This window comes from Balaenoptera ricei, chromosome 6, assembly GCF_028023285.1.
Source record: "Balaenoptera ricei isolate mBalRic1 chromosome 6, mBalRic1.hap2, whole genome shotgun sequence".
Lineage (NCBI taxonomy): Eukaryota > Metazoa > Chordata > Mammalia > Artiodactyla > Balaenopteridae > Balaenoptera > Balaenoptera ricei.
In genome coordinates this window covers 8,910,518-8,928,619 of record NC_082644.1, presented here as the reverse complement: position 1 = coordinate 8,928,619, position 18,102 = coordinate 8,910,518, and the positions used below count along the sequence as shown (strand labels likewise).

Sequence of the window (18,102 nt, the reverse complement as noted above, 5' to 3'; positions counted from 1 at the left end):
AGGGAAAGGAAACCAGCCTCAAGGATGCCGTCTGTGAACGAGGCTCAGAGACGTCAAGTAACCTGGCCAAGGTTACACAGGAGTAAGCAAGAGTGTGACCACCGACCCCTGGGACTATCTCACTCCTCACTCGCGGTCTATGTGCTGGGGCCGGTCATCCTGGCTTCTGAGATCCAATTGTCAAATTGGCAGGAATTTTGTGGGCTGGCTGATGTCATGTGAGATGCCTGAAATAGGTGTGGTGGGAATATTTACACCACAGAAATTGGCAAATGCTACAAATTAGGGTTCCCTCCAACCCTGCTAAGAACTGGTTGTTAAGCATTTACCAGCACACCGCTTAAGCTTGCTGAACACTGTTGCAAATTAGAGGAGCCTCATAATGTTCTCTTCCACGTTCCTACTCCACACTTCTAGGCAAATCAGATGCACTGCCTGGCGATCAGTCAGAATTATATTCTGTAAGTCTGATGTGGCAGCAACAAAGAAATCAATCTCCTTTTTCAACTTACACTGAAAATACATCCACAGTAAATAATTTAAGGTCTAACAGTTTTCTTCGAGCAGTAGACTTTTGCAAGCACTGACATATTCATTTTAGTCCCATTTCTGTATTTGGAGAGACTGTGATCCCCACGTGAGGTTACCACATGGGGTCACCTTAAGACACTCCTGACATTTCCAGACTGACCTTTAGGAAGGGTCAAAATAAAAGATGGCATCCATCACGGTGGATGTAACCCTCAGGACAGACACACCGGTAGCTGAGGCAATCTGAAAAAACCCAAGGCCAGTCAGAGCGGTGTGGTGTAAACATAGGAAGGAAGGGAGGATTGGAATAATTCAGGAAAGCTGACATCTGAGAAATTATACCATACCCTGCCTGAAGAAAATGCTCCTTAACATCAGGGAGATGGTCCAAGGGGGACAGAATTCAAATCTGGCCACTACAGCAGTAGTCTCTGTTACAGAGCATTGTCTTACCATGGTTTCTGTGACAAATCTCTTTATTGGCTCTGAATTCAGGCTCATTATGTCACCTGCTAAGCTCTAATAAGTTTCAATAACAATAATACCCCCTCTACTGAACAGCTACCTTGGCCCAGACTCTATGCTGTGACACCCATTAACCGGATCATTCTTCCCTATAAATGCAACTGAGGCTGATTTTAAGATGCGGAGATGAAGGCTCACAGTCTAAGCCACTTTTCCATATCAAGTAGTTAAGAAATCACAGAACCGGGATTTGAACACAGGCTACCTAACTCCAAAACTCAGATTCTCTTTTGAATCACTGGAAAGGTATGTCTTCCCATCCCCATTCATAAGTGAAGGAATTAGCATTCAGGTTTATACATCAATTTCTTATCAGTTTGGTTATCGAGCCCCTCTGATCATCTCTGTGAGCACCGATGGCCAATGTGTGGGCCTGCACAGCCGAGGACCCACCCTGGAGGGCCCTCCCTGAGCCTGCCAGTAAGTGCAGAGGTGGGGACACCTCTCTGTCATCCCTCTTGCCCGGATTGTTGGGAGGACCTCCTAGTGGGTTTCCCTGCATCCCCCCTCGTCCCGACAGGCCGCTCGCAATTCCGCCGAAGTGACTGAGCTGAGGTGTGTCTCTCCTCGTGGCCTCCCAGGCATGGCAGCCTGCCAACGGTGCCTGACTTTCAACCTTTTCCCGGGGAGGATATGCCTTCCTGCCCTGCTGAACCGAGCTGTGCCTGTGACCTGTCCCAGCCACTGACACACGAGCAGAAGCATGTGTGTGTCACATCCAGGAGGAAGGGCACGCTCCCTCACCCCCGCCGCGGTGACCTGTGATAGACGCGCAACAGCAAGACAAGAACCGAAGTTGTTTTAAGCCAGGGAAATGGTCCTGGCCTCTAACCCCGGCACGGCCAGCCTCTCCTACTGACACACGGCTTTGCTCAGGGTTAATGCCATGGTCCTTATAAGGCCTGTAGGGCCCCTCGTGACACTGCCTGGACTTACGAGTGTATGCCGTCGAGTCCCCACTCACGCCCCTCACCGCTTCCCTTCTCCAATGGCCTCAAACCTAAGTCTGCCTCACGGCACCAGGCCTTCATCCTGGGCCCTACATGAGACAGCCCCTTCCTGCTCCAAGGTCACCTCACGCCAGCTCCTCGATCCCTCTCTGTCCCATGTGCTCCAGGCATAGTCCCGCCGCAGGGCATGTGCGCTGGCTCTGTCCTCCGCCTTGGGGGCCCTTCCCCAGGTCCCCAAGTGTCACCTCACTAAGGCCTTTACCAGAGCTCGGCCTCTCAGCCTGGCCATCGCTGGCCAGCACACTGAAACCTGCAACCCCCAATGCCTGCCCCACCTTCCAGGCTTAATTTCCCACCTTAGCATCTCCCACCATCTCCATACACTTTCTCTCTTACTCGTTCCCTTCCTCCTTAAGTTCGTACATACCGTGATGTATGTGAGCCCCCAAGGGCAGCGCAGCAATTGGTCAGGTCCTTCTGAAACTATGTGCAAAACCGTGTGGGCATTTTTCTCACGAGACAGTCCACAGCTGTCCTCTGATTCTCAAAGGGGCCCATAGGGAAAGGGGTCTGTGACCCACCAGCCATCTTCCCTCCCGCCGTTTCCCCCAAAGGCGGGGAAGTGGAATTCCCCGGGAGCCTCCATTTAGGCCTGTGTCCTTTAGAAGAAAACCTTGAGGGTACAAGACGGGGATGAAGAGGAATAACATTCAATGAACGTTCCCAATGCATCAGGCATTATGCCAGATACTTTGCATCAGTTCTTTCGTTTAATCCTGACAATAATCCCAAAGTGTCTACTGGTGTCCCATTTTATAGGAGAGGAGACCGAGGCGCGGAGAGGTAAAAGAATTTGTCTAGTTACTGCAGGAAGCATGTCCTTTTATTCTGATGGTTTGCCTTTTGGGGTCTTGCTGATCCTGGAGGGACCACCCTTCCCAGGTTTAGCAAATTCCTCAAAAGAGCAAACCACAAGTGCTTTTCATATGCAAAACAACCAGTCCAGAACGCACACCTCCTTTATTGGGCTCTGACACTCTGGGCCACTATCCCCCTGTTCTAATCACCCCAGGGCCAGGTACCAGACAACTAGGGACAGTGCTGTGCCCCAGAGCCTCCTGAAATTGTTCAGACTAGCCTATCCTAAGCCTGCTTCCCCTGCCTCACTCATTCCTTCCCTGGGAAACCACAACAAAGGCTCTTGCCCACATCTTCCCCTCACTCCCTCTGCCTGTTGATGGAACCCGGTGCTTCCCCAGGTGTCCCCCCACCCCATGGTGTGGCATGCCCTCTCCTCTTGGGATCTGTGAGTAACAAATGATCTTTTCAACGGCAGTTGTCTCCTGATCTGTTGCCCTTGAGATGCCTAAATAACAACAAAACCTGTCTTTTAAAACAGTTACAACATCAGCAAACTGTTGGAGAGGGAGCTTCAAACCCAGTATCTCCAGCTCCAAAGTCCCCCATGGCCTGGGGTTACAAGGCTAAAGCCTCCAGTAATTCCCTTGTCCCATGGGCTCAAATCCAAGCTCCCACTCACGGTGCCCAAGACCTCTGTGTCTGGGCCCTGCTCCCAGGCCCGTGGTCAGGACCTAGTGATATTAACCCACTCACAGAGGCAGGAGGGCACCGTGGTTCTGAGTGTGGGCTCTGGAACCAGGCTAGATTCTGCCACCCTGCTGTCAAGTGATGCTGCGCATCATGCCTGTTTGCTCACCTGTAAAAAGGCAACAATAACTGAATGCTCTTCATGAGGTTACTGTAAGGACCAAAAGAGAAATGGCTATGCAAGGGTTTAGCTCAGTGCCTGGCACTTGGCAAAGTACGACGCCCACGTATGAGCGGGTGTGAGTAGAGATACAGACCCCCATACGCACGCTATGTTGTCTCAAGCCCCTTGGCCCTTGCTCGTGTCACCCCTCTCCCCTTCCCTGCTCATCCTCCAGGGCTGAGGTCAGCACCTTCTCCTCCTGGGACCCCCTTCTGACTCCCCCAGAATGCACTGGTACCACCTCTGCGCTCTCCACATCATCCTGTGCGTTTCTCTTCGATGGCCACTATTTTATAGTCACATTTTCTGCTGACTGTTGGTCTTTCTCCCTTAACTGTGACTTCCCTGAGGACAGAACTAACATTTATTCTTGAGGGTAGAAAAACTGGCTTATCCATTCCTGTAATCCCCACGCCTGGTGCAGAGTTGTCACCCAACAAATGTGTCACCTGCACAGATACACTTTCCCAAGCAATGCCACAAATGCAAACCCCAGGTAACCATGCTGTTGATGCCCTGACCACGTCTTGTAAACAGCTAGCTTCAATTGCTTAAAGAAAGCCACCTTCCCCGCTATATCAGTGTCCTATGGCTGCTGTAACGAATTATCTCAAATTTAGTGGCTTAAAACAGCACAGATTTATTATCTGACAGTTCGGAAGTCAGAGTCTGAAATGGGTTTTATTGGTCCCAATCCAAGGTGTCAGAGGTTTGGGCTCACTCTGGAGGCTCCAGGAGAAAATCTGTTTCCTTGCCTTTTCCAGCGTCCAGAGCTGCATTCCCTGCATCCCTTGGCTCACGGCCCCTTCCTTCCTCTTCAAAGCCAGCAGCATAGCATCTTCAACTCTCTTCCATTTGTCACATCGCCTTCTGTCCCTCCGATCCTTTGTCTCCTTCTTTTAAGGACCCCTCTGATTATATCAGATACAACTGGATAATCCAGAATAATCTCCCATCTCAAAATCCTTAAATTAATCACATCTGCATAGTTCTTTTTGCATAAAGTGCCACGTATATAGGCTCAGGGGATTAGGAAGTGGACATCCTGAGGGGCCATATTCAGCCGACACCACCCACAATCACCCATTTAATAGCAGGGCAAAGGTCCTCAATGGGAATGTTACGTTCCCCCATCGCCCCCCACCCCCAGGACATCTGGCAGACTTTCTTGGTTGTCACAGCTCGGGGTGAGGGCGCTATGGGCATCTAGTGGGTAGGAACCAGGGATGCTGGTAAATATTCTGCAGAGCACAGGATAGCTCCCCAATACAATACACAGCAAAGAATGATTTGGCCCCAGATATACTAGTGCTGAGAAGGAGAAACCCTGTGATGGGGTTCCTATTCCTATTTCCTCAATGTTCTCAAGTTAAAAACAAACTGTGAACCTGCATGTGTCAAACAGCTGGAGATTCAGGCTTTCTAGAGTTCCTCCTGAGAAGTGCTCGATATCCTGAACGAGGCCCTTGGGGCACAGACCAGTGACCTTGGGAGAGGCCATGAGAACAGCATCTCTGTGGTCTGATACCCGGACAATGAGGCCCTTCTGAGCAGCTGACCATGAGTTGACGGTCTCTCTGGGAACACGGGGGAAGGCAACAGCCCCCCTCTCAAAGAGCTTCAAGGTCAAATACTGGTATTTAAAGGACCGGGCAGGAGGAAAGCTAAATCCAGCCCTCTGATTCGGTTGCCTCTTCTTTCTAAGATGCTGTCAGAGCTATCACAATACCATCTTCACAGCCAGCTAGATAAAGGCAAACTTTGGAGAGTCTAGAACAAACGTCAGCCACTCAGCTGGTCTGGCACGAGCCTTGCGGATGCCTGGATCCTGGTGGGCCTGAAGCACACTGTGAAGAAATCCGTCTGCTGTCCCTGGAAAGTTCCGGTAAATCCACCCTCATTGAGGAGCAAACAGCCAACCAGTCTCAATGCCCTGATGCTCCCAGACTGACTGCATTTTAACAGAGGCCGTGAGATGCCCTGGAAAGCATGGGCTTTGGTACAAGCAGACTGGGCCTTAGTTTATTGTTTGTGACCCATGCGTAAAAACATGGATTTGGAATATTCAATATATATTTGATATATGTACATCTTTGATGTGTTTACATACTATACTATATATATATATGTGTGTGTGTGTATATATATATATATAGTGTATATATAGGGAGAGAGAGAGACAGAGACAGAGAATGTATATAGTACAATGTACATACATAGTGAATATACAGAGTGTATATATACAGTATTCTATAGCACTAAAGATGTGCCTACATGTTCTATTCCCCCATACACACATATATAGACTCAATTATATTTGAAACGGTGTTATTCATGTGTTACTTGTTATTGCCTGTCTCCCCCACGAAGGGCAGAGACCCGCCTGCCTGGCTCACCTCTGTTCCCCCGGAGGCTAGCGCAGGGCCAGGCGTGCTCAGTGCAGATGTGTCTCAGGGAGCCTGTGTGATGTATTATCGCTGACCGTCAGACTTCCCTATAATATTTTGACAAAGGCCTAACCTAACTGATTTTCTCATGCAATCATGCCCTCCCAAGAGAGAAGCAGGCCTGCGGCCGGGGCAAGCGCATCTTCAGCTCAGTCTCACCTTGCAGGGCCTTGGGATTCCAGGTTTGCAAGTGGAGGGAGAGGAGGGGCCTGCTGGGATTCTAAGCTACAATGATGTAATTTAATCTAAACCCCAAAGTCATTCCCTCACCCGAGACACAAAGTAACCGCATGTGTAACCCTTACCCCTAGTCCCCAGGAGGCTTCCCCTCTAATCTCACAGGGTCCCCACCCATCCCCTCTGAGTAGATTAGGGCAGGTACGATTATTCCCAACTTAAAAAGGAGAAACCGAGACTCAGAGAGGTTAAGTGCTGCATCAGAGATCCCAGCCAAATTAACGGGCAAGGGGGGTGGCTAGAACCCGGCGCCCACAGCTGGAGTTCCCACCTTTTCTCCTGTCACATGCCCCCTCCTCCCCCCGCAAACTGCTCCTCCAGCCAACCGGCTCTGCGTCTCCCTGACAGGTCCCTGCACGATCTGACCACCGCAAGAGAAATCCTGGGAGAAGAAGGGCTTGGGCCAAGGGCAGGGGCACCGCCCACTCCTGCACGAGGGACTGAAGGGTGAGGGGGAGGGAGAAGCGGGAGAAACGGGGGGGACAGAGGCGCGAGACTGGACATCGCAGGCTGACCTCCCAGCCGCTGCTGCGCCCTCGGCACTGTGCTGGGCTAGAACCAGCACTCTCCACAGTCCTGGCCTGGTGAGCCAGGAGGAGCGGCCCCTGGAGCCCTGGAAGGGACTGTGTCAGGAGGCTGGGGAGGGCTCCCAGACCGCTGTGGGGCTCCACGGCAGCTCAGGCGAGCAGCCTGGGGAAGGCAGCAGAGCTGCCGAGCAGGTGACGTCGCCCAGCCAGAGCCTCGCTGAGCAGGGCAGCAATGCGGGCCTCGGACGGGTGATTGCCAGGGGGCCTCCTCTGTGACACAAACAAATGTATTGCACTTGCTCCTGACAAAACCCCTCTGAGGCAGGAGTTACGATCCATGGTTTACAAACGAGAACCCCGAGGCTCAAAGAGGTTAAGGGCCTTATGGGACTGATGCAGCTTCTAAGTGCAAATCAGAGTGTGAAGCCAGGTCCACACCAGGAGCATTCTACCACTCAAAACAGGAGGCAGCACCTTTTCTTCTAGGTGACAGTCTCAGGAGGCTACCGGAGGGACAAGCAGAGAAGGCCTCAAAGTACTTGGTTATTACTGGGGCAGGGTGGGGGGGTGAAGGGAATGACGGGGTCCCCAAGAACAGCAGGAGGTGGGGATGGGCTCCACGCGGTCACAGGTGGGCAGGTATTACAGCGGGCACATGCGGTCACAGGTGGGCAGGTATTACAGCGGGCACATGCGGTCACAGGTGGGCAGGTATTACAGCGGGCACATGCGGTCACAGGTGGGCAGGTATTACAGCGGGCAGGCTCCTGAACCCCAGGGCCTGGCAGCCTGGGGCACGTGGGGTCTGAACGCACAAGAGGGCCTGGAATTGAGAGAGGACCCAGCTCTCCGCTGGTCAGCGTCAGACCCAAACCTCACCCCAGGTTGGCCATGGAGTGACTGCCTCACCCCTAGGACTCCTCTTGCTGTCCTGACCCACCTAACGCCTCCAACTGTGTCTAGAATGGAAAGGATCCCTTTTTTATTTTTACAGATGAAAAAGGTGAGGCTCAGAAAGGAAGGAGAACAGCTTACAGGGACTCCCCCCACATTTCCTTCTCAGGGTCTCTTCCATTCCACCCACTTCCCAGGAGTGAGAGACGTGTGACACAGGAAGACATCATTCATGAAATCTGTAGGCCTTCTTTCCTTGGAAATCTTAAGAAATAGAAAAGATCTTTTGAAGATCATTTAATTGCCGTCTTTCCTGGAGCTGGGAGTTCCCACGAGGCCTTGAGTTTGCGATTGCCTCTAATGTGAATGTCTAGCCTAATAATTAAACATTGCTCCTGTCCGATTCTTGCTCAGATTCCCCCACTTTTCTCTTCCTTAGAGTCACAGCCTGCCAGACTGAAAGGACTTCAGGAGTCCCTCCTGCCCTCACTCACATTACTCAGGCTCAGAGATGAGATGGGAGAGATTTTCCCAGCATCCCTTGCCACGTTCTAGCACAGTGGACTCAGGACCCAGGGCTCCTTCAGCTGCCCGCCTCCCTATGCAGGAAAGTTGGGGGGTGGGAGACAGGAGAGCAAATCTAAGAAGGGTGACGTGTCTCTGTGGGGCAAAGGAACTGTTCTGAGATTGGTTGTGGTAATGGTGACAACTCCGCAGATACACTAACAGCCGTTGAATGGAGTACACTTCAAGTGGGTGAATTTTACGGTATGTAAAGTGGATCTCAATAAAGCGGTTTAAATATTTTTAACAAAGCAGAAGAGGAAGAGATGCTCTGCTGGCAGGACCCCCGGGGCAGGGCTGAGCCCAGGCACGACACACCCACCTTCCCAGCCTCCTGGCTGCTCCCCAAACACAGGAGTCACTTTCTTAGCCCAAGGCCTTGCCCTTGGCTGTTCCCTCCTCTGGTACACTCACCTCCAGAGATCTGTGGGCTGGCTCCCTCCCTCCTTCATATCTTTGCTCAGAGGTCCCCTTCCTGCCACCCTATTGAAGACTGGGAGACCTTCCTGCAGCCCTATTGAAGGCTGACACGGCTCTGCTCCCCCGCCCCTCTCTCTTCCCAGCTTTAGAGCTCTGCTGAGTACTTACCATTTTCTAATAGTTGTTTTGTTCGTTGTCTGTCTCTCCCTACAAGAAATGCAAGCTCCATGAGAGCAGGGCTTTCTGTCTGTTTTGTTTATTGCTCATATCTGTCCCCAGCGCCTAGAACCGTGCTTGGTGCATAGTAGGTGCTTAATAAATAGTTACTGAATAAGTGGCCCCGTTACAGTTACGGCTCAGGCTTCTGAACCGGCAGCACACGGAGCCTCCCCTGAGAAGCCCCACTGGTCAGCCTGCCTTGACGTCCCTCTTTGTCCCAACATTTCATGCACAGACATTTTCAGGTGGCCGACTGTTATTTCATCTGTGTTAATTGTAGTGAAATTGATTTAGCCTGCCTTTCTCAAACGTTTTCTGCTGCTTTAAGAACTCTCCCTCATTTGTACATACTGCATTTTCTTTTACACTTAAAATTTGTTAAGAGGGTAGATCTTACATTGTGTTCTTATCACAATTTAAATAAAAGAACCCTCCTCTCTTTTTCTCTTGCCTGTTGTTAGGGCAACCTCAGCCAAAAGGCCTCAGAATTGGATGCAAAGTCAAACTACACTGATGCACCAGAAGTGATGTCTCTGTTTAATATCCTTGCAAATTCTGTTTAAAAGTGTGAGGTTTTGATGTTCTGTTTGACAAGAAGCCACTGGGAGCTGAAGCAGCACTGTGAGCTTGAGCTGGCTGTTCAGGGCACCCTGTGTGTAGACGCCAAGCGGGTATCTGATGGGCAAGAAGGAGGGGCAGCTTCTCAGAAGGAGACAGAAACAGAGCTGGGGAGAGTTCATCCCCCAGGGGAAATGAGAGAGGCCGAGTCTGTGTTCTGGGGGGAGAAGGAAGGCGTGTCCCTCTTCACTGCAGTTACGGGTGAAGATGCAAGACAGCCAGGGGAAGAGCCTGAAAAGGGAAGTGCATATCTTCTCCTCTATCTATCCTGGAGGCTAAGACCGAGAAACGGCACGAGCAGCCTGGAGCTGAGATCGGAGGCTGGAAGATCTTGGTACCAACCTGGTCTGAAAGCCCAGAGCATCTCTCAGAGCTAGCGGCTCCAGCTCAGCTCGGGGCGGGGGTGAGGGCCAGGGGGAGTCAGGGAGAAGGGGGCTACTCCACCAGGGTTGAGTCCGGCGGTGGCTCACACAGCAGGGGATCGGGGGGCACCGAAACCCCCCGTAACTCTGCACAAGGTGATTCATTATCTGACGGTGTTTGATGCAGTGAAAGGGCTGTTTCAATAACAAATTTTACTTCTTGGTAATGAGGAAAGTGAGTAGGAAATTCACAGGTCTGGTGTAGAACACAGATCTGTGGTCACGGGCCGCACAACCAGATCACCATCACTTCCTGGGTGGCAGCTCCACCTAAGTGTAACCAAAATCCTAAATGATCAAGTAGCCAACTTTTGTGTCCCAGACTTGGAGGGTAACAGCCAATGTCCATACGAGCAGGACTGGAGAGACAGGACAGCATTTTTCACGTTAGAGAAAAGAAATCTCCCCAGGGGAGAGACATGGACGTCCTTCGCTGTGGGGAGGGGAAGGCAGGGAGGGCCGTTTAACCAACCCCACAGCCGAGAAGCAGACCCTGGCCTCCGCTCCCCTGAGAACCGGAACCTGGAAGCCTAGTCCTCACGCAAAATGGAAACCTGATCCGGAGAGGAAGCCCAGAGAGGGAGCTGATGCTTCCTTGGGATGACTTCTGTCCTCACTCGGGAAAGGAGGAAGAGCTCCTGGGGTGGCAGCTGAAGAAAAAGGTACAGATGGGAGCAGAGAAACTGGACGAACACCTGCCTCTCTGCAGCGCTCTCTTGCTGGAGAAAGGAGCAAATGTGAAGCTAAGGTACACGCCACTGGTGGGCTTCTGATGTAAGAGGAGGCGACAAGTGAGGTTAAGAAAGAAGAAAACGATTAGGGAGGTTAACACCAAAGGGATGGAGAGACAGAGGCCTATTTGGATCTTACAGCTCAACGTTTGTTTAAAAGAAAACCAATGCTTAAGGGCTTGGTGTTTAAGAACACCTACCGAAGGGTAGGTATCTTTGCAAACCCATTCCTGACACAGCATCTTGCCTACAGCAGAGCAGGTGCCTGACAAGTGGGGTCGCGAGGCCACGGGCGAGTGGTCTTCAGAGCCCTGTAAGGAGGATAGCTCCTCACGGTGAGCTCAACCCAAAAAGGCAGGCTCAGGTGCTGTGTGGGTGTAGCCAGTGGCGCTCGCCCACCCCGCGAATGTTCACGTGGAAGCGTCAGAAAACCCAAAAAGCCAGGAAAGGTGACAGAGCTACTAACTCTTGACCCAATCCCCCAAACCCAATCCCCGTAGAGTGCCCTCCACCTCAACATACCCTGTTAGAAACCCCCAGCCCTCCTTCTATCACTGCCCGCACCAGGCCTGCTAAGTCTTGTTGATTTCCGCTCCAGAGCAGGCCTCCAATCTGTGCACTTGGCTTCCACTCCCAAACACTCCAACCCCATCATTTCACCCCTGGACCTCCACCGCTGCCTCTAACCGGCGTTCCTGGCTCAGCTCTTGTTTTCCTCCCTGCACAGCAGGAAAGGGAATCTTCTTTAAAAGATTTCCTACATAACCCTCCCCGCGGCACTTGGTATAAACCCAAGCTGTCAGGCCTCTGCCTTCCTCTCCATCCTCCCCACATCACTCTCCTTCCCCAGACCGCCAACCTCCAACTATGCTGAGTCCTTTCATTTTCTAGAACAAGCCAGGCGTTTCCTATCTCAGGGCCTTTATATATGCCGTTCCCTCTGCCTGGAAGGCTGTATCTGCTTCTCCCATAGCTGGCTCCTCCTCAGTGTTTATACTCAGCCGAAATGTCAACTCTCTGGAGAGGGTTTCTCTGACATTCCTGCCCAAATAAGCTCTCTCCACACCCCACCCCATGTACTGTGGTCTTGGCACCCTGTTTGCTTGCTTAAAGCGCTTCCCACAGCGTGCTAGCTGTCTAGCTGTTTCCGTTATGTCTCCCAAGAGAGAATGGAAGATTCATGAGGGCCTGGACCACATCTGTTATGTTCCCTGTTACCCTCAGCACGTAGTATGGCTCCTGGCTTAATGCATCTTGCTGAATGGCAGACTGTATCAAGTACCCATAATACGCCAGCCAAGGTGCTGTAGAGGGGTAAGTGCAGCTCATTAGACCTTCACAACCACGCAAAAGTAGCTATTATGCCCACTTTACAGATGAAGAAGCCCAGTTAGGAAATCAACTTGCCCCGTGTCATAAAGCCAATAAATGGCGGAGGTGGAATTTATACGCAGCTCTGTCGGGCTTTTCCCACTATTCAGGACCGCTTTCCAAACTCTGTCACAGCCTAGAAGCCTCGTGAAGCTTTCAGCAGACAAAAGGCTCACTACCAGTGTAAATGGTGTATCAGATAACATGCCCCTTTTATATCTTTATTTAAACTTTCAAGACACCAGATTTAAGGAAGACCCCACTGAAGTACCCAAATGACTCTAGCATAAGATTTCCATGATTTATTATTACTATTACTATTGAGTTAGCCAAAAAGTTCGTTCGGGTTTTTACATAAGATTCCTTAAGGTGTAACGGAAAAACCCGAACGAACTTTTTGGCTAACCCAATATTATATTTTGACTTGAGTCTGGTTTTGTGGGTAAATTGGATACAAATCCATCTTGCAGGCCAAATACTGTACTGCTAACCCAGTGATAAAAGAGGAATAAAAGGTGGATAGCTGGCAAAAGTAGCAAAAGTGGAAGAGGTTGGCATTGGGCAAGATCCATGGAAAACTCACCTATTACAGCAATAGTGATCTTTCTAACCATCGACTAGCATTAACGGTATAGAGTGGACAGGTGTCACCAAAAGCCCACCAAACAAGGCCAGTTAGCCATGATCTCACTAGTAACTCGTGGTCCAATTCAGAAAGTGTATCTGCAGTAAAAGCTCGACCATCACCAACCTCAAAATGGCCAGAGGCGGCCTGAGGCCCTTGACATTCATCACGTCAAAAATGCTCAGAACAACCCTCTGTGGTAGGTACCAATACTATCCCCATTTCAGAAACGAGAAAACTGAGGAACAGAAAGGCTCGGTAACTTGCTGAAGGTCACACAGCTGTCAAGCAGCAGGCGGAGTCACCCCATCTTTCCAGGCCACCGCCCTCTAAGAACTCACAGAGTCCATGTCGCCAACACGTCCCTTCCAAGTTCACAGACTTTCTCTCCTCTCCTCCAGTTTCTAATATTTAAACTGGTTTTCTTTAAAGGGCATACATTTCATGCAGCTTTTTATGGGAAAAGAGAGGGAAGGCATCTATCACCATAACACAAGGGTCCAGGGATGAGCAGATATTCTAGAAGTTAAGAAAGGGAACATGGGACTTCTCTGGCTCCAGTGGTTAAGACTTCGTGCTTCCACTGCAGCGGGCATGGGTTCAATCCCTGGTTGGGGAACTAAGATCTCATATGCTGCACGATGTGCCCCCAAAATACATAAATAAATAAAATAAAGGGTTGGAATTAAAATAAAAAAAAAAAAAAGGAACATGCCAAGAGCTTACAGTCTATGCTCCATGACAGTGACGGCCGGTTTCCTTCCTTCCCATCACCCCAGCCAGCCCTGCACACCCTCATCCTGGAGACTCACAACCCAAGAGCAAAGATTGCCACTGACCTCTGTCGGGCCCAGCGGTCCCCAAATGTATTTAACTGTGAAAGTCTATTTCAAGGAATAACTGTTCCACTCACCAAACACGTGGGGAAGCGCTCCCCCAACCTCTGAGCCGCTGGCACGGAAAGACGGGCGTGTGGGCAGAAGAGCCAGGGAGTGCTTGCCCAGGCCGAAGTAGCCTCGCTCCTGTCACTCCCAGGCCCCTGCTCACAAAGGCTCGCTCAGCGGCCCCTTAGCCTTTGCTGACCTGGGCCGCCTGGGCTCCCATGTCAGGAGGACCCCTAGGAAGCAACATCGGCTGCCCCGCGAGTTTCCTCTCTGGGGACTACACATCCAGCCTCTCTGCGTTTATAACCTGAGCAGTGATCACAGAAAGAGTGGGCTCAGCAAGGCAGCTGGGGCAGCATGACTCACGGGGTGGAAGATGGGGGAGCCTGCCCACGCCACTTCCCTGGCAATGAGATACACACCCCCTTAGATGCCTGCAGAGCTGGACAGTTTAACAAAGTGTTCTACGTGCCGTATATCATTGCATCCCCCCAAAATTAGGTACGGTTGTCATCTCCCCCGTTATACCAAAGAGGCATAGCAGTTCAATGAAAGGCCAGAGCTTGGGGCCACGTGGGGCAAGGGGGTGTCCCGCTGGAGAGCCCCCTATGGGTGCTCATGAACTTGGTGGCACCCAGGGCCCGCTGGAGCAGCTGGGGAGCTGTGGGCCCAGAGGTGAGGACCCAGGAGGCCAGCAGGTCCCACTGGCCAGGGAGAGGTGGGCATGGAGAACAGACTCTCTGCCCCAGCTGCCTTGCTACTCCGGATCACACATGCTCAAGCCCTCTCGAGTCAGGAACCTCTGGGCTGAGTCCCTGCAGCAACAGCTCTGCTTGAATATTCCTCATGACGGGAAACTCTCTACTTCCTGAGACAGTCTTTCTATCACTGGATGGCTCCTGCTGTTTGAAACGTCTCCCACACGTAGAATCGATAACGGTCTCCCTGTAGCTCCCTCCAGACCCTTTGGAACGATCATCCTTCCCTGACATCCCTTCAAATGTTGAAATTCACATAGCTCAAGTGTTCCCCAGGCAAAACGTCCCCAGGGTCCCCCAAGTGTTGTGATCTCCAGCCCCTCCTCACCCTAGACCTTCTCCCTTGCTGGAGCTCCAGCCCTGTTGAAATAGGCTCTGACACGACGATGACACTTGCAGGCTGGTCTGACCTGGGGTCTGCCCTGACATTGGCGACCTGGGGTGAGACTCCACCTTGACCAGAGGAGGCCAATGTGGAAAGATCTTCCTGGGCAGCCAGTGGCCCCCAGAGGCTTCCCGCTGCTGTAGAGACCAGTGCTGTCCGGACCGGGCCCTGGGCGCTCAGAGACCATCTGGGGCCACAGGGGCCAGGAGTGGGGAGGTGCGGCCAGTGGGCAGGGTACGCTGGGCTCTGGACCCCCATCCCCATCTAGCTAGAACAGAGCTACTTGAGCCTGTTTTATAAGTGGGGCTTCTACATTTTATACATGGGTTTGAAGCAAGAGCACCACAGCTTAAAAACGTCTAAAACTGCTAACGCCGCCTGACATGATTTAGCCTCTTGGGCACGTGCTGTCCTAAGGCATCTTCCCCATCCCACATATGTGCAAACACCGTGGCTCAGGCCAGCGCCAAGACAAGGGGCCTCTCCCCCTGGACTGGGAGACTAGGGCCCTCCGCCCTGCTGCTCCAGGGACACCGAGACCCGGCTCTGTTCTGCTCACATGACGGCGGGGCAGGCTCGCACTCAGGGGCGCACCGGGAGTGAGGACTCGGGGATCAGGACGGGCGACGCCCCCAGCCCTGGGGAAGGGGAGGGGACTCACAGGGCAGCGTCTCGGCGCGGCTCTTCTGGATCATTATGCAGAGCTGTAGCACCAGTTGGGGGGCGCTTTCCAGGAAGGTCTCCAGGAGGCGCAGCATGTTAACGTCTGCATATTCGTACATCATAGCCCAGTAGAAGCGTCGCTGGTGTTCCTTCTGCCGCTGGCTCTGAATCCCCAGGTACATGGTGCGGATATACCTGCCGAGAGACAGGACAGAACACAGAGAGCGTGGGTCGGCGTGGGAGCTGTGGGAGGGTCAGGCCGTCCCCACAGACCAGCATCCCCTCCTTGGCGCTGAGGTTTTCCGGGTGCTTGGACCAGCTCCAGGGGTTCTGCCGGACCACAGACAGGGTGCTGAGGCTTCGGGGTGGGGTGGGGTGGGGGCAGGCCAGGGAACGGGTCCAAGGCAAGTTGTCCCCTCCCTGGCCTCACTTTGCTCATCTGTAAGATAAGAAATGGAAGAGTGGGACCAGGTGATCTCACAGGCCTGCCAGGGAAGCATCACAGGTGAGCTCAGGGGGCAGGTGGGCTGGCTGAAGTTCAGGGTCCCAGGGGGAACCTTCCTGCAGGGTTTTCACCTCTCTGGAGGAGGAGGGAAGGGAATTAGCGTTTATGAAGCTCCTACTAAGTATCACTGGCTGGCTGGCTACTGCGTGTTGCCTGGGTCCCAGGTGACAGGCAGGTGTAGTTCCCACATAGGACAGACAGGCGGGACTCACTTGCACAGGCTCCAGACCTGGATGGCGGAGCAACCAGGAGCCGGCCCCAGGCTGTTGGACACCAAAGCTCGTGCGTGCCCCGCTCTACACTAGGGACGGCCTGCAACGGAGCCCCCGTCCCTCTACGCCTGGGACGGCCTGCAACGGAGCCTCCATCCAGGTGCAGCCCAGGACTCAGTCACACAAACCACTGACCCCACTCCACCCGGGAGGGACAAGGGGCAAAGGAAGCAGGTACAGGCGGAGGGCACAGGCTCTGGGTTCAAATCCCGGCTCTGTCATCTGCTCACTGTGGGACCTTGGACGAATTACCCAACTCTGTGTCCTCGTTACTCGCCGTTCACACAGCAGAATCGCAGCATCACAAGGCTGGTGGGAACATTAGGGAGATAATCCGCGTGCTGGGCATGTATCCAGGTCCACGTGAGAAAGCCCCCAGGCCTGCCTCACTTTCACCTAAACTTTGGAAGCTTGTCTCCAAGCCACAGTCAAGGGGAGGATGGAAGGTAGCATCCAAGCCAGCCAGCCGTCTCTGGGGCCAGGCCAGGCCCAGAGGAGCCGGCAGCGCCGGGACAAGAGCAAGGTTCAGAAAGCACAGCTTTGCGGGCCTAGTTAGGATCAAGAATATGCACCATAAACTGAGGTCACAGACAACAGGACAGAACCACACTTGCGTCCCTGGCCGTCCCCTGGGAATGTATATCACTGTGTCTTTTAAACCGCCGAGCCGGAATCACAGAGGTTGAGAGCATCGTTGACCCCCTACAGAGTCCCCACTGTTCTCAAGCACCGTCAGGGGCCCACTTGGGGCTGCTGGACGGTCCCTTCTCTCTGTCCCCATCACCACCGCCAGCCTGGTCCCCGCCACCACCCCTCTCTCCTGGATCGAAGCAGAAGCCTCCTAACTGGTCTCCCAGGGTCCACTCTGGCCCCAGAACAACCCATTCTTTGCACAGCAGCCAAGGTGCTTTGTGAAAATCACAAATGCAATCACGTCACCACCTTCTTTCAACACTCCCATGGCTTCCCATCACGTTCAGAATAAAATCCGAGCCGCCTCCCTCGGCCCATGGGGTCCTGCCCGCCTCTCCTGTCCCACCGCCCGGTCTCTCTCCCCGCCCCCCCCTTCTCGTGTCTTCTCTGTCTCTCATGGACACCTGAGCTTGTCTGTGTTCACGCCATCTCCCTGTGCCTGTGGATGCAGAAGGAAGACTCCTGTCCCCCAGGGCTCGGAGTCCTGCAGGACGGCACTGTCGCAACAAGGCGAAGGCAGCTCATGCCCACGTTTACACCGAATTTCTGAGAGGCTCACAGGGAGGGGCTCTATACCCCCCCGCCCCCTGGGAGCAAAGGGAGAAGTGGGTGTTGCCCAAGAACCTCGCATGACGTTAGAGAAGCCCATGCTTTAGAGGCAAAGACGCAAAAACATACATTTGCAAAATAATTTAAAACTGTAATTGATGCTCCTCTCCAGATCCAAACAGTGGGCCTCCCTCCTGTGCGCTAATCGTGTACTGCACCCACGGAGGAACGAGTGGGCCAGGGTCCCCCAGAGCGGGCATCGGGACACAAAGCAGCCCACCTGAACCATCGGTGGGACCTGAACCACACGTGCTGGTGACAGTGAGCCCATCCGACACCTGACGAACACCTGACGGCTGCTTCTCGAGATTCCTAAGAGCCTTTAAGGGACTGGATCTCTGAAAAGACCCACCCGGGGGGCTGGGATGGACACCTTATTTTCTGCACATACACTCCCTGGAGTGAGCAGAGAACAACCCTGCAGAAAACTGAGGGGAGGGAGGCACCGCAGCGGGGACGGTGTCGGGGCCAGGGTGGAGGG

The 18,102-nt window shown here is 52.8% G+C and overlaps 1 protein-coding gene across 1 annotated transcript in view; it reads right to left on the bottom strand.

Annotated features, from left to right (window-relative positions):
- XKR6 (XK related 6) overlaps positions 1-18,102 on the bottom strand; it is a 274,358-nt gene that overhangs the window by 6,810 nt on the left and 249,446 nt on the right. The window contains exon 2 of the mRNA XM_059926798.1: positions 15,541-15,737. Within this exon, the coding sequence (XP_059782781.1) occupies positions 15,541-15,737 (197 nt within the window). The remainder of the gene's footprint in view (positions 1-15,540; positions 15,738-18,102) is intronic.